This window comes from Rattus norvegicus, chromosome 16 (assembly GCF_036323735.1).
Source record: "Rattus norvegicus strain BN/NHsdMcwi chromosome 16, GRCr8, whole genome shotgun sequence".
Lineage (NCBI taxonomy): Eukaryota > Metazoa > Chordata > Mammalia > Rodentia > Muridae > Rattus > Rattus norvegicus.
In genome coordinates this window covers 33,077,061-33,092,537 of record NC_086034.1, presented here as the reverse complement: position 1 = coordinate 33,092,537, position 15,477 = coordinate 33,077,061, and the positions used below count along the sequence as shown (strand labels likewise).

General features: G+C 43.0%; 2 protein-coding genes across 9 annotated transcripts in view; one reads left to right on the top strand and one right to left on the bottom strand.

Moving 5' to 3' along the window:
* The window catches only part of Ddx60 (DEXD/H-box helicase 60), a 120,904-nt gene extending 116,306 nt beyond the window's left edge, over positions 1 to 4,598 (top strand). For 6 of the 7 annotated variants that reach the window (XM_063274962.1, XM_063274961.1, XM_063274958.1 and 3 more), the window contains 2 exons: positions 934 to 996; positions 3,879 to 4,598. In XM_063274962.1, the coding sequence (XP_063131032.1) occupies positions 934 to 996; positions 3,879 to 3,978 (163 nt within the window). In that variant the 3' untranslated portion in view covers positions 3,979 to 4,598. The remainder of the gene's footprint in view (positions 1 to 933; positions 997 to 3,878) is intronic. The other variant, NM_001419856.1, reaches the window with a different exon arrangement.
* Palldl1 (palladin-like 1) overlaps positions 1 to 15,477 on the bottom strand; it is a 169,368-nt gene that overhangs the window by 62,082 nt on the left and 91,809 nt on the right. The gene's annotated exons all lie outside the window — the stretch shown is intronic.

Genomic DNA, 15,477 nt, shown 5'->3' with positions numbered 1-15,477 from the left:
CTCCCAGGGAAATATTCAGGGAACTATCCCTGAGCAGAGTAGGGAGATATTGGTGTAAGTGCTAAACACACCATCTAGCAGCAGATACGCTAAGGAATTAAACATGCATTAGACGTAAAATTTCAACAATCCTTATTAAGTTAAGGTATAAAAAGTTTTGATAGTTCTCAGAAACCTATAAAATTTTTGCTTATTAAGGCTGACTTATTGTGGCTAAAATAGCTATTACACTAGTTGATAATATTTTTGTTTGTTTTTAAAAGTTGTACGTTGATAATTTCATAATTGTGTATAACACATTAAGACCATATCCCCACCCCCACATATTCTTGTGTGTCTTCTTAGTTACATCCCCTAACCCCAGCAAGTCAGCCTCCCATTTTTGCATTGTCTTTAAATTTGGGCTGTCTACATGAGTGTGGTGCCATCTCCTGAAAGTCAGGAGACTCAAACACTGAAAACAATACTGAAGAAAAATGGCTCTTTCAGCCCATAGGGCCCCTGCCTCCCTTGGGAACTAGTTTCTTAGGACCCCGCCTCTCATCCTTGACTGATGTTAATGGGTCCAGCCTTGTGTAGACCCCAGGCAAGCAGCCTTAGCTGCCGTGGACTCAGGAGTCACATCAGGTCCAGAGGACAGCATTTCACAGCACTTGCTTCACATTTAGCTCTTAATTCTCTCTGTCTTCTCTTTTGTGATCTTCTCTGAGTCTTGTTGGGGTGACACAGATATTCCATATCAGTGCTCAGCAGTCACTTATTCTAAGTAGTCTGATTAATTGTGAGCCACTCATTATAACAACAACAACAACAACAGAAATAACAACAACAACAGTGTTTTTGATCATGTTTGAATCAGCCCTAATTTGTGGATATAAACATCAATGGTAAATAATTTTTGTATCATTAATTTCTGTTTTTTCTGTCACTCAGGATACATCCAGGGGATGCATATAATCTGTTGAAAGATTTTTACCTTACCATTAAATCTATCAGGTATGTTATATGTCTAAATGTTACTTTCATATTTTTCTCAAATTTAATTGTCATTTTGAAATTTTGAGATTAGTTTCCCCCATGATCCAAGTATGTAAAAGTATCACTGAGTCTGTTACATTCCATGCATTTCAGTTTCTCAGAGGTCTGTTCAGTTCGCCATCCCTACAACCTGCTGGTCATGGTCTGTAATATAATTAATTCAAAAATATGTTTGACATTAAGTTCCATCCAGATAGAGCCTCAGACTCAGGCAGTACACATAGCTCAAAACTATTCCAGAGCATCCTTGGTCCCAGATATTCTCAATGAGCAAATGCATGATGTTTCAGAACTCTCTCTGAGGTGCCAGCAGGTCAGTTTATAGCATTTGCTTGCTCTGGAGTCTCCTGCTACAGCCAATATTTTTTCAGGGTTTGTGTGACTGTAATTTCATAGTCACTTCCTATTCTGATCTGGAACAAAGCCAGTTGCTCACAAAACAATATCAAACTTAAGGCTTCATTGTCCAAATATGTCACCTAGTTAAACGACTATCATCTTAACCCCTTGTCTCTATATGCATTTAAACACTTCAACAGTGTTTATTATTGTCACATGTGTATTCAAGTGATCATAGATTTCAGCATTATAGGGTCCTTACAAACAGTTCCTTATTTTATTTCCTTGATCAGAGCTGAATCAGACCTATACGGATGTTTTATTTTTACAGAGAGCTTTATTATTTATTTTATTATTTTTATCTGACTTATTTGTTTTTATATAGTTTTATTATTTGTTATTTTATACATAGTTAATTTGAGGCAAATGAGAGCAAAAGGGAATAGCATTGTTCATCTATAGCAGTGGCTCTTAACCTTTGTAATGCTGGGACCCATTAATAGAAAGGTCTCTTTTCCCTTTCTTCATGCTTGTTCACAAGTTTCTTTCTTTTTTTTTTTCATTTTAATGTGATTTTATTTCATCTTTGCCAAATGGTAGATGAGAGACAGTGCGTCACCATTATCCCCTCGCAAATTTAATCTGTAAGCTCTTGTCAACAGCAAAGCTAGCATTTTAAAAGATATTTATTGGGCATTTGTGTTTTACAGTTTGTTTCCTTTGTACTTTTGCGAATTGCCTGTTCGTGTCTCTTTCAGTTTTTCTCCTGATAATTTTCTTTCTACTGATTTGATTTTTTAAAGATAAAAATACAGCATGCATTCAAAAAATAAATAGCTACTTCCACACTGGTATTGTACAAAGCAGAGGAATAACAAAGGATTTTGAGAGGTTGGGACTCAGGAAATGTATGCCCCAAAGCAGGGCACTAGGCACGCTGAGAACATTGAACTGGAGGGCCTGGAAGCAATCTCAAAGTCAAGATCTCTCTGTCTTTCTCTGCCCACTGCTCTCTTGCCCCTCCATCTCTCTGGGGCAATCTATTCAAAGCAGAATCCCTCCTCCCCAGACAAGAGCAAGTCATAAAAAGTGAAACCATTTTTCCCCCAAAGCGAGCTATAAAAACTAGAATTATTGCTTAAACCTTTCCCTTTCTCCCTACCTAGTCTCTAACCATGAAGAAGTCTCTGACCTGCTCTCATCTAATAAGTCATAAGATCCTCATTCCAAGGAGGCCTTGCCAGTACCCAGGAGAAGGGGCCGTTCCACAGACAGGACCGGCACCCCTCAGGCTATGGCATTAACTCATATCTGTTTTGTTCATATTTCTACCCAATTGTTCCCCACCCCACCCATCCCCCCTTTTTTTTAACAATCAAACCTAAGCATAAAGACAGGAAGTTGTATGTGTACAGTTGGGCATGTATGAGTAGGCATGTACACATGAAGACCAGAGGACATCCTCAGGAGCCTTCCTATGGAACACTATCTACTTCTTTTGTGTCAGGGTCTCGATGATTGGGAGGGGCTGGCTGACCAAAGAGCCCCAAGGGTCTTCATGCCTCCAATTCTCTAGCAGGGACCTCACAGATGTCAGCTACTATGGCCAGCCGTCCACAAGTTTCTTAATGCTGCTGTAACGAATTGTCACTCAATGATATGGACCTATATAAATGTATCATCTTACCATTCTGGAGGTCAAACATCAAAGCGTGTTTCACTGGACAAAATTAGGTGTCTGGATGTTCTAAGGGAAAACCTTGGATCTTTCCCAAATTTAGAGGTTGTCTGTATTTTTGGGTCAAAGTTTCCTTCTGTCTTGGAGGTCAAGAATGTTCAGTAGAGAGATATAACCCAAAGTTATATATTAAATATCCACATTTCACCTCTCTGACTCCCATCCTAACCTTCCTCACACCCATAAGCACCTTTGAGATTCCATTAGTCCTAAGGAGAGAATCCAGGATAATCACCTCCACTGAAGATTATCATCTGTGGGTTTATCTGTGATGGTAATTCCCCTTTGCCATGGAGCCTAACATGATTCCAGGTCTGGGGATTTACGTGAGGTCATCTGAATTAGATGAGGACTCTTATTCTGCTGACAATATCCCACCTTCATTTTTTCTCTCCTACCTAAAGAAAGAAAGGAAGCTTTCTTTCTCCATAGTAGTTTTCAGTATACGCTAGACACAGTAGCAGAAAAACCACAAAATGCCTCCATGAAATATGTAGAGAAACAAAATTTGTGTTGTACTGCTGAAAGGATCAAGGATCAAAGTACATGGAATTCTTTCAATAACCCTGATATGGCCCTGATAAATGACACTCATCTTATTTTTTGTATAAATATTATTTTGTTAATAAATTTGTTTCTTACCAGCATTTTTTATAATTTGCCAAATTTATAGAACATAACTTTATAGAACAACCATTTGAAAAATATTCAATGTCACTTAATTGAATATATAATTTATTTATCTGTATTTTTGTATTTATAGTGTCTCCTTGCGTGAACTGTGTGAAAATGAAGAAGACAACGTTGTTTTAGCATTTGAGCAATTGTCTAAGTCTTTTCATGAGAAGTTTGAATTAGTGTGAAAAGAAAAACCTATGTAAACCGCTTAAACTATCACTACAGAAGTTTTGTAAATTACATATTTTTACTCTTATGTCTTGATCAAGCAATCATACATGATGAAATGGAATGAACAGAGTTGCCATCAAACTTCTTATGTTTGCCTCTAAGCACCCTTGGCCAACATACTTGGTGTTTTCCTCAAAAAGTTGACAAAAAACACTTATTTCTCCAAATTATTGAGAACTGAATGAAAAAAATACAAGGGTCTTGCATATATGTATGTTTGAAGACAGATTTTATGTTCCTTGATACCCAAAGTATTGCATTTTAAATATTTTCATTGTTAATATGTAAAAATGTTTTTGAAGATAGAGAAAATGATTGTAGTATCCCGAAAGTGTAATATAATCTACCGAATCAACATAAAGGGATTTCACTGCTTAGATAGGTAGCTATTGAAACAATATATCTTGATAAATAACCTACTTGTAAAAAATGAATGTTTTCATTTAGTATTTGTGATGCTTTAAAAGAAAACAGGTAGCTAATGTTTTTCTTCATTTTAGTTGCATGTAAATGACTGTTGAAATAATGATGTCTTTAGTTTCATTTGTTTGAAATATATTCATCTCTTAATCCACTTGCGTACTGCCATTCATTCAATATAATTATTTGGATGGGATCATTCTCTAATTGAGTTCTTAGCCTAGAATTCTCAATAATTCTCAGCTCTAGAATTTTAAGCTCTCAATTTGAATTTACAGAGGTTAAACTTCAAAACAAAGGATGTGGTTTTTCTATGAGTCAGGTATCTCACTAAAACTTTATGTTTTGTTTTGTGGCTTTAAAAACAGTTATAGTTCATTTATTTGGGAAGCAGAAAAATTCCAGTTGCTGGAAATGATTTACCATTTCATGCTCCATGTTAGAAATCTCTACATTGTTGTTGGTGATGGAGGTGCAGTTTAAACTGTTTCCATTCTTCTTGTTTGAGGGGACAGAGTTTGTGTAGCCTTGGCTATGAGGGCACTCATTGTGTAGACAAGGCTGCCCTTGAACTCAGAGATCCACTGGCCTCTTTCTTCCAAGTGCTGGGATTAAAGGCCTGCACCACCACCTCTTGGCCTGTGTTTCCATTCTTTTTTTTTATTAACTTGAGTATTTACATTTCAAGTGTTATTCTCTTTCCCGGTTTCCGGGCAAACATCCCCCTAACCCCGCCCTCTCCCCTTCTTTATGGGTGTTCCTCTTCCCATCCTCCCCCCATTGCCGCCCTCCCACCAACAATCATGTTCACTGGGGGTTCAGTCTTAGCAGGACCCAGGGCTTCCCCTTACACTGGTGATCTTACTAGTATATTCAATGCTACCTATGAGGTCAGAGTCCAGGGTCAGTCCATGTATAGTCTTTAGGTAGTGGCTTAGTCCCTGGAAGCTCTGGTTGCTTGGCATTGTGATTCATATGGGGTCTTGAGCCCCTTCAAGCTCTTCCAGTTCTTTCTCTGATTCCTTAAATGGGGGCCTGTTCTCAGTTCAGTGGTTTGCTACTGGCATTCGCCTATGTATTTGCTGTATTCTGGCTGTGTCTCTCAGGAGAGATCTACATCTGGATCCTGTCGGTCTGCATTTCTTTGCTTCATCCATCTTGTCTAATTGGGTGGCTGTATATGTATGGGCCACATGTGGGGCAGGCTCTGAATGGGTATTCCTTCTGTCTCTGTTTTAATCTTTGCCTCTCTATTCCTTGCCAAGGGTATTCTTGTTCCCCTTTTAAAGAAGGAGTGAAGCATTCACATTTTGATCATCCGTCTTGAGTTTCATGTGTTCTAGGCATCTAGGGTAATTCAAGCATTTGTGCTAATAGCCACTTATCAATGAGTGCATACCATGTGTGTTTTTCTGTGATTGGGTTACCTCACTCAGGATAATATTTTCCAGTTCCAACCATTTGCCTATGAATTTCATAAAGGCATTGTTTTTGATAGCTGAGTAATATTCCATTGTGTAGATGTACCACATTTTTTGTATCCATTCCTCTGTTGAAGGACATCTGGGTTCTTTCCAGCTTCTGGCTATTATAAATAAGGCTGCTATGAACATAGTGGAGCACGTGTCTTTTTTATATGTTGGGGCACCTTTTGGGTATATGCCCAAGAGAGGTATAGCTGGATCCTCAGGCAGTTCAATGTCCAATTTTCTGAGGAACCTCCAGACTGATTTCCAGAATGGTTGTACCAGTCTGCAATCCCACCAACAATGGAGGAGGCTTCCTCTTTCTCGACAATCTCGCCAGCATTTGCTGTCACCTGAGTTTTTGATCTTAGCCATTCTGACTGGTGTGAGGTGAAATCTCAGGGTTGTTTTGATTTGCATTTCCCTTATGACTAAAGATGTTGAACATTTCTTTAGGTGTTTCTCAGCCATTCGGCATTCCTCAGCTGTGAATTCTTGTTTAGCTCTGAACCCCATTTTTTAATAGGGTTATTTGCCTCCCTGCTGTCTAACTTCTTGAGTTCTTTGTATATTTTGGATATAAGGCCTCTATCTGTTGTAGGATTGGTAAAGATCTTTTCCCAATCTGTTGGTTGCCATTTTGTCCTAACCACAGTGTCCTTTGCCTTACAGAAGCTTTGCAGTTTTATGAGATCCCATTTGTCGACTCTTGATCTTAGAGCATAAGCCATTGGTGTTTTGTTCAGGAAATTTTGTCCAGTGCCCATGTGTTCCAGATGCTTCCCTAATTTTTCCTCTATTAGTTTGAGTGTATCTGGTTTGATGTGGAGGTCCTTGATCCACTTGGACTTAAGCTTTGTACAGAGTGATAAGCATGGATCGATCTGCATTCTTCTGCATGTTGACCTCCAGTTGAACCAGCACCATTTGCTGAAAATGCTATCTTTTTCCCATTTGATGATTTTGTCTCCTTTGTCAAAAATCAAGTGCCCATAGGTGTATGGGTTCATTTTTGGGCCTTCACTTCTGTTCCATTGGTCTATCTGTCTGTCTCTGTACCAATACCATGCAGTTTTTATCACTATTGCTTTGTAATACTGCTTGAGTTCTGGTATAGTGATTCCCCCTGAAGTCCTTTTATTGTTGAGGATAGTTTTAGCTATCCTGGGTTTTTTGTTATTCCAGATGAATTTGCAAATTGTTTTGTCTAACTCTTTGAAGAAATGGATTGGTATTTTGATGGGGATTCTTTAATTGCTACAATAATGCTATAACCCCAAAACACTTAGAATAACCAGATCCAGTCTAGCACCTCCTAATGGAATGTTACACAGTGTGAAAGGTATTATCATGTTAGTTTCAACTTGTACTCAGGAATCAGATGGGAAGTGAAAATCCACCTCAATAGATATGCATGAGTTAATCTGGCTCCCAGGTTTTTACAAGGCTGAGGTTGTTTGTTTGACATCTGGAACATTTTTAAAAGCGCAGAATTATACCTAACATCCTTGAGGTGAATCTACTGGGTGTCGGTGTACACTGTTTCTTTAATCTTTAGCTAAATCTGAAATGTAGTGAAAGAGCGTACCCCTAAATGGGGAGCCGAGTCTCTCGCTCCGATCGTGGGATGGGGTGCCCCCAGGAATTACGAGTAGCCGTCTTGATGTAACAGCAAGAGGTAGCTTTTATTAACGAGATCCCTATTAGCGGGATCCCGGGTCGATACGTATCCCACACAGGAGACAGAGGAATTGACCCCGAGCCTCCAAACTCGGGGGTTTATATAGGGGAGGTTAGGGGCATTCTCGCGGTTACACATGATTGGTCAATTCAAATGGTGCACAGTTACTTTCAGCGTGAAATTACATCAGCAAGGAGTACGTGCTCTCTAGCAGCTCGGCAGGCAGGTAGGGTGGCTCATCTCACTCAGGGGGGTGAAGGAAGGGGAGGGAGTGGCTACAGATGGTCAATGTCCTTGGGGCTGATAGCTGGTTTGGCAAGTCCTATCTCTGGCTCTCCCTCAGGCACGTCCGGCCCTGCACATCCGGACTCTGACAATGAGCAAACTTTTTAAAACTCTAGTTCTACATTCCCTTCTTTTTTTTGTTAATAGTTCTAACCTTAGAACTACATGGAGAATTCAGCTTCATCTAGCATAACAGCTTGGTATTGTTGTCTTAACATGAGGATTCTAATCTGGACACTATCCAAGCCTATACACCAAGGTCATGACTAGCTTTTAGAACTTCTAAACTTATACAGACTGTGATTCCTGAGGCACAGTCCCAAGAAATATAACATATGTAATGTTACATCATTCATAATAGAAATCAAGCCTATCCCTACACCTATCTTGATAGAACCCAGGGCAAACATGAAATTAAGTCTAGGGAGCTTTTTGAAGATCTGAGTTTCCCTCTAGGTCCCAGCTCTCAGCCCCAACAGCTAGTACATGGCTGGTGAGGGCTGAGAATTGATGGCTGTCAGGGTGGTCACAGCACCAGGTACAGTCCTTTCCAGTGAGGCTCGAGTATCTGGGTTCGGTGCCATCGTATGTAGCCGAGTCTCCGATGGAACTGATGAAATGTCTCGGGGGTCCCCAGGACATAGGCTGCTGCCAGCTCTGAGCAGATTTCTTTCTGTATCACCTGTAGGTCTTTTAGCCTGGCATACAAATCATTATTACTATGACATGTTGGTTCAGTAACATCATCTAATACAGTCAGAGGAGCTGAGGCCCCATATAAGATCTCAAAGGGGGTAAGGCTGAATCTGGAAGGGGTATTTCTTGCTCTGAAGAGAGCAAGAAGGAAGGAGTGTCACCCAGTCTGCGCCAATCTCCATGGTCAATTTGGTCACGGTCTCTTTTAGAGTTCTATTTATTTACTCTACCTGTCCTGAACTTTGAGGTCTGTAGATACAATGTAATTTCCAATCAACCTCTAAATACTTGGCCACACCCTGGCTTACCTTGGCAACGAAAGTAGGGCCTTAGTCTGACCAGATTACCTTGGGCATTCCAAATCGGGGGAAGATTTCTTCCAGTATCTTCTTGATGATTGCAGAGGCCGTCTCTCATTTGGTGAGGAAAGCTTCTATCTATTCCTGAAAAAGTATCTACAAGCACTAGGAGATACTTGTGATTATATTTTTCTGGTTTTATCTTAGTGAAGTTCACTTCGACTTTTCACTAAACTCTCTAGATCTCTTTGCCCTGTTTGCTTGCTAAGCATTCACTTATTGACATACCTTATACTTTCTACTGTCTCTCTGGCTAAAATCTTAAAGTCTATTACATACACCTTAACTACTTGGACAAACTTCTTATCTCCTAAATGAGTCCATTTCTGTATTTGGCAAAGTGAGTCTTTTCTTTGTTCTCTGGGGAGTATAGCTTTCCCCTCAAGTGTGCCATTGTCCTTTATCTTTTAAGCAATTTGGGCCTTTTCTAAGTGAGACCATCCCTTAGTCTGATCCTAGTTCTCAGTGGCTGTCTCTTGCAGGCCTGCAACCAGGATAGGCTTCTGCATAGCCATTTTTCGAGCCACTTGATCTGCTTCGTTATTGCCCCATGCCACTGAATCTCTTCCCTCCTGAGATCCTGAGCAATGAATAGTACTCACAGATGTTGGCTTCACCAGGGCATCCAAGAGATGGTAAAGGCATCTGCGGCACTGATGTACTGGGGGGTTGATGTTCAGCCATCCCAGATGACATTGTGTTGTCCACCATGGCAGCACCCACTTATCTCTGACCTTCATGAAGAGAACTGTTCCCGTCTGTAGACAAGGTAGCCTCGGCCTTCAGCAGGGGTCAATCAACCAGTCGCAGAGGTCTTTCCTCCACCCATGGGCTTCTGCCAGTGCTTGTCACTCGTGCTGTGGTGGCTCCAGGTCCGGATTGGGCAGCAAGGTGACCAGATTGTCCCCAACCGGTGGAGAATCTAGTCCATGGCAGCTGACAAGTGGTCCCATCTTTTGGGACACTCTATTCAAAGGCAAAACATCAGCCACTCTATCACAGTTTAAGTCCTGGATTGGGTGATAATTGTTAGTGCCCGGCTGGCAGGAGTGATATGTTCCAAGCAGAACAGCGCTAAGCCATTCATCTCCCAGCATCAGGTACTGGTGCACTGAGACAGGTCTTAAGCTCCACATACACAGTCTGTAGATATGCATAACATGGCCTCACCCAGCCATTTCAGCCCACGCAAGCCATTTTGGAGAGCAATTTTCTCATGAGCAAGGGATAGGGGCAGTCAGGGATGACTATGAACTAGTGGGTTACCCGGCCCACGCCAAGGTCCACTGTTCTTCAGGCAGTCCATAAGTATTGTTCGTTGCCAGTAGCCCCTTGCACTCAAAGTCTTTGGATATTGGCCCACTGGAGCATAGGAGCACAGAGTATTGGGTTCTTGTATCCACAAAACAACTGGGCGGGCTTCCCTTCTATCTCTGTGCATAGCCAGCATTCTAGGACCAAGAGGCTCTCCAGTGTCCCCTCTTGTTCTTTCTGGGGCAGTCCCTGACCCAGTGTCTTTTTTCTTTGCATTAGGCACACTGATCTTTAGCCAGGAATTCTCTTCTGTTGCCAGGTACTGTCTTCCTAGGTTCCCTAACTACTGTGGCCAGTATATGTTCCTCTCTCATCTTTTATCTCTCTTTAGCTCTCTAACTTCCTCTTCTTTTTGTCTCTTTTCTTCCCTAGCTTCCTGCTCTTTTTACCTCTTTCTTTCTTCTACAGCTATTAGGTGCTGTCCACTTTTGTGCACAGACCCTGAACCACACAACTTATTTTCTCTGCAACTTACAATAACTCTCTCAGTGACTTAGCTTAACCCTTCAAGTTTCTGTAACTTTCTCTTCATATCTTTTCCTTATCTTAGCCAGATTGGTGGGGCATTTTCCAGCCCCTAGGAGACCCACCCTTGGAGCCTGGGGGCAGACCCGGAGCACTCCCTACCTTCAGGGGTATTGAAGTCAACAGTCAGGAGTGAGGGCCTTCCATCCATGTCTGGAACATTCTTTCTGACCTCTAGTAGGATTCTGTCTTTCCTCCGTTGTAAAGAAGACCTGTAACAGTTACTAACAAGCATCTCAAGTGGGATGGTGAGAAAACAAGAAGGTAATCTAAAGGAGAGAGGTCCACTGAAGAGGACAAATAGCATTTAGTCACACAGCTAAACCAGGAGGCCTTTTTTGGACAAAAAGGCCATTGTAAAAATAAGCACAAGCTTTGCCTATGAAACAGAAAGGTGAGCAGAGTGGCAGCCTATCTGTTATCAGCTGTCTCTCTAGACTTAGATTTTCCCTTAAGGAGTATCTCTCTTCAGTGTCAGCTCCGTGGCTTTGTCTCTCAAGAGAACCAGCCTCCAAATGACACTAGGCTTCTAGTAACAACTAATAACAAAAGGATGGAGAGATGGTTAGAACCTGGGTGTTAGATACTAAGCAGCTGACAAAAGAATTGTAACCAGTTCACCTGGGGCTATCAGGACTTTAGTAGCAGCCCTTTACCAAACTGTCTCAGTGGGCTAAAGGCCCATGGAAAAGAAAACATTAATCCTGACCTTGGCCACCGCCAAAGCCTGAATTCTAAATTTTGACTGGCAAAACAAAACAAAGTTTTTTACAGCTTGTTGTAGATTCTTTGAAACTATTTTAGGGTCTCTTTTTGTCCCCCAACCTGGGGCATTTTAACCATAGGGGCAGGAACTGGCTGCTGTGGGGATAGGACCAAAGGCACTCCCCATGTTAATGATGATCAACGAGAAAAGTAATTTAATGCTGGAGACTGGCTCCTTTCTTGGAATAAGGACAGCAGATAAGGCAGGCTTCCTTAAAGAACTTCTCTTTTTTTTTTTTTAAAGATTTATTCATTTGTTATATATAAGTACACTGTTGCTGTCTTCAGATACACCAGAAGAGGGCATCGGATCTCTTTACAGATGGTTGTGAGCCACCATGTGGTTGCTGGGAATTGAACTCATGACCTCTGGAAGAGCAGTTGGGTGCTCTTAACCTCTGAGCCATCTCTCCAGCCCAAAGAACTTCTCTTAATGAGCACTCTCCTTCTGTGAGCAAATGTCAGAAATTCCTTTCTTGTTCTTGTTTTCCTTAGAGTCCTCTCCCACCTTGCTCTCAGCCTTTTCAGATAGTTCCTCCTTTAGCATTTCTAACACAGCCTGTCTGTCCCTTTTTTTTATAGCCTGTTGACAGCATTTCTGATCTTTTAGGCAGCTACGCACTAAGTGTCAAACCGGCTGAAATTCTGCCTTTAAGATTCCTTACTCCCAAGCAAAATTTAAATCTTTCTCTAGCTTATCTCAGCTGGCTGCGAGCACAAGCACAGATAAAACACTATGCTTTAAAAATTAACTTTGGCTATCAACCAACACACCGCCACTAAAGCGGGGTCCATAAGATTAAGTTTCTTACCACTAAGCACTAAGGGGACCAAGTAAAACTCTTCGACGAACAAAGCAAACAGTTCCATGATTTCAAACACAGTTGTCGGTCCAAGATTTTAAACACAGTCGCCAGTCCAAATTCAAACACGAAACAAAAGTCAAAAAGACACTGGACAATACCACAGAAAACAATCCAGACAAACAAGACCAAGACAAAGCATCCTATAACCAATTTCCACAGATGCCTGGTACCTTCAGTACCTGGCCCAAACTGCAGCTTAACCTTAGCTGCTTCTGGGATACCAAACACAGAAACAGAATACAGACAACAGACACTAACACATCTAAGCACTCTTGTCCGTGCCTATACTTAAATAGGCAGCTGAACGCTACCTCCAAAGTCAAGTCACAGTCAGATCTTTTTGACTGTCCATTGCCGGGTTCTATGTACTTCTGTGAGGATTTGTAGGCAGTCATGTTGTTCTGCCTCCTCTGGTAGAGGAAGCAAGGTGGCAGGATTGAGGGCGACTACGGGCCCAAACTGAACCCGTTCTGCATCCAGTAACAAGGCTTGGTGCAAGAATTAGAGAGCCAGCGGTCTGGGGGCTGCTTTACCAAGGCCTCCACTGCGTGGGGTGCTAGGATGGTGAGTGGCTGTCCCAAAGTCAATTTTCCAGCGTCCTTGATCAGGACAGCAATAGCAGCCACCATCTTTAGGCACGGTGGCCAGCCGGAGGCCACAGGGTCCAATTTCTTAGACAGGTAGGCCACAGGGCGTTTTCAGAGTCCCAACCTTTGTGTTAGGACCCTTTTAGCATACCCCTGTTTCTCATCGATGAACAGTTACTGAGCAAATTGTAAGGGTTTGGAACAGTCGGATGAATCTTTTATCCTCTTGTTGACCTTTTTCAAGTCTTGTATTGGCCTATAATCTCCAGTGCCGGGTTTCTTAACAGGCAGAAGAGGCGTATTCCAAGGCGACCGGCAGGGGACTAGGATGCCTTGATCCAGAAGCCTCGTAATGTGAGGCCTTATACCTTGATAAGCTTCATGTGACAGGGGGTATTGTTTTATGGAGACTGGAGTTGTAATTAAGGGGGGCTGTTGGAGCGCCAACCCCATCCCACCAGTCTCTGTCCAAGCCAGTGTCCTGTCCCGGTTCATAGGGTTAGAACTTGAAGGGGAGTTCCGTGGGGGCCAGTTATTTGGGCCCCTCCTTCCTCAAAATGAATTTGTGCTTTTAGTTTGGTGAGCAGGTCACGGCCCAGCAGAGGGTACGGGCAGTCCGGAACATGTAAGAAGGAATGGGTCACCTTACCAGTAGCCAGCTGAACCCGGCTGTCTGTAGTCCATCGGTATTGTTTCTCACCAGTAGCTCCTTGTACCCAGGCCGTCCGGTCGCTGAGTTGTCCTGAAGCTTGAGTGAGGACTGAATGCTGGGCTCCTGTGTCTATCAGGAAAGCAACCGGCTGCCCCCCAACTTTAAGCGTTACCCTGGGCTCAGGGGGGGGGGGCTCCTGGCCCTGACCTCCCTAATCTTTATCTAGAGCCAAGAGGGAGGTTCGTGGTCGAGGCTTTCGGGGTCCGCCAGGCTTCTTGGGGCACTCTCTGGCCCAGTGCCCTTTCTCTTTGTAATAGGCACATTGATCTTTGTCCAGCTTCAGCCCCTTTCGAGCTCCCCCCATCTCCCTTCCTTTCTTGGCCCTGAACTTCGGCGGCCAAGATTCGACTCAATTCTCTCTCTTATTAAAAATCTTTTCAGCTTCTTTAAGTAAATCCTGTAATGTATAGCCCTGCAAATTTTCTAACCTCTGTAACTTAGTCCTGATATCTGGAGCAGCCTGCCAGATGAAGGACATAGAGACACTCGTCATTTGTCCTGGGTCATCTGGGTCATAGGGAGTGTACATACGGTAGGCCTCCTTAAATCTCTCTAGAAAGGCGGAGGGAGTTTCTCCTGCTTCCTGTAATACCTGTTTTACCTGAGCCAAATTAGTAGGGCGTCCTATAGCCCCTCGGAGACCCGCTAGAAGCAACTGGCGATAAAGGCGTAGGTGTCCCTTACCTTCAGCTGTATTAAAATCCCAGTTTGGTCCTCAGGCAGCTGGGTGGGACGCGCATCATCTCCCAGAACATGCTTTCTGGCCTTTAGGAACACTCTTTGTTTTTTTTTTTTTTTGAGGTTAAGAGGGCCTGTAAGAGCTGTTGGCAGTCATCCCAAGTAGGCTGGTGGGTAAGTAAAACAGATTCTATTAGGTCGGTGAGTGCCACCAGATCTTTGGAGAAAGAAGGGTTGTGTTGTTTCCAATTGTAAATGTCAGCTGCTGAAAACGGCCAGTATTGGGTCTGGCCACCGGTTCCCTGTCTAAGTGGGAAAGCCTGGGAGGTTGAATCTGGCATCACCTCGCGCTTATTGCGCAATCTCCCTGCGACAGGGGAGAAACCCTTATCAGACTGTGGTCCGGCAACTGATCTGGCCGGCGGCTCTGCCTCCTCCGTTTCAGCCGGGCCTGTCAGAGAGAAGATTTATGAGAGGGGAGTTTGGGTCTGCCGGGAGGACAGGTTTCTTAGTTCACAAAGGTAGAGAGAGAAAGACGTGGCCGTCGGACCGGGCGGGGCCGAGGGGACAGGCTGGGGGTTGAGGGGAGGCCAATTCGGGTCCACGAAGGGTTCCACCCAGGGGGGGAGTTTTAAGGCGAGACTCTCTCAAGTGATAATATAAGGAACCTGGTCAGGATGTCCGTGGACGACCCGATCTTTAACCTGTAAAATAATGATCTTATTAAATGTGTCATTCACTGGCCATCCCGCTCCGAAAGTGGGCCACTCGGATGTGTAGAGAGTCTGCCCTTTTCCTTTTTTTTTTTTTTAAACTCGACGGACTGGTTGTGTGCCCGGTCGTGGACGTCTTTCTAATGATCAAGAGTGAGACTTAGGGGCGTAGTTAGGGACTGTCCCATGTTAGTTCTAAGGAAGATTAGGACACAGAGAAAACAAACAACACCAACAGTCAAACAAACAACAGACAGGCGTGCTGCACGGCTTTGGTACCAAACTGAAAGCAAAAAGTCAGATGGAGGTGGCAAAGGTCCGGGGCCCTCTGAAAGCCAAAAATACAGACAGAAGTGCCGTTAGTCCGGATCTTTCTCCTCTCCCAG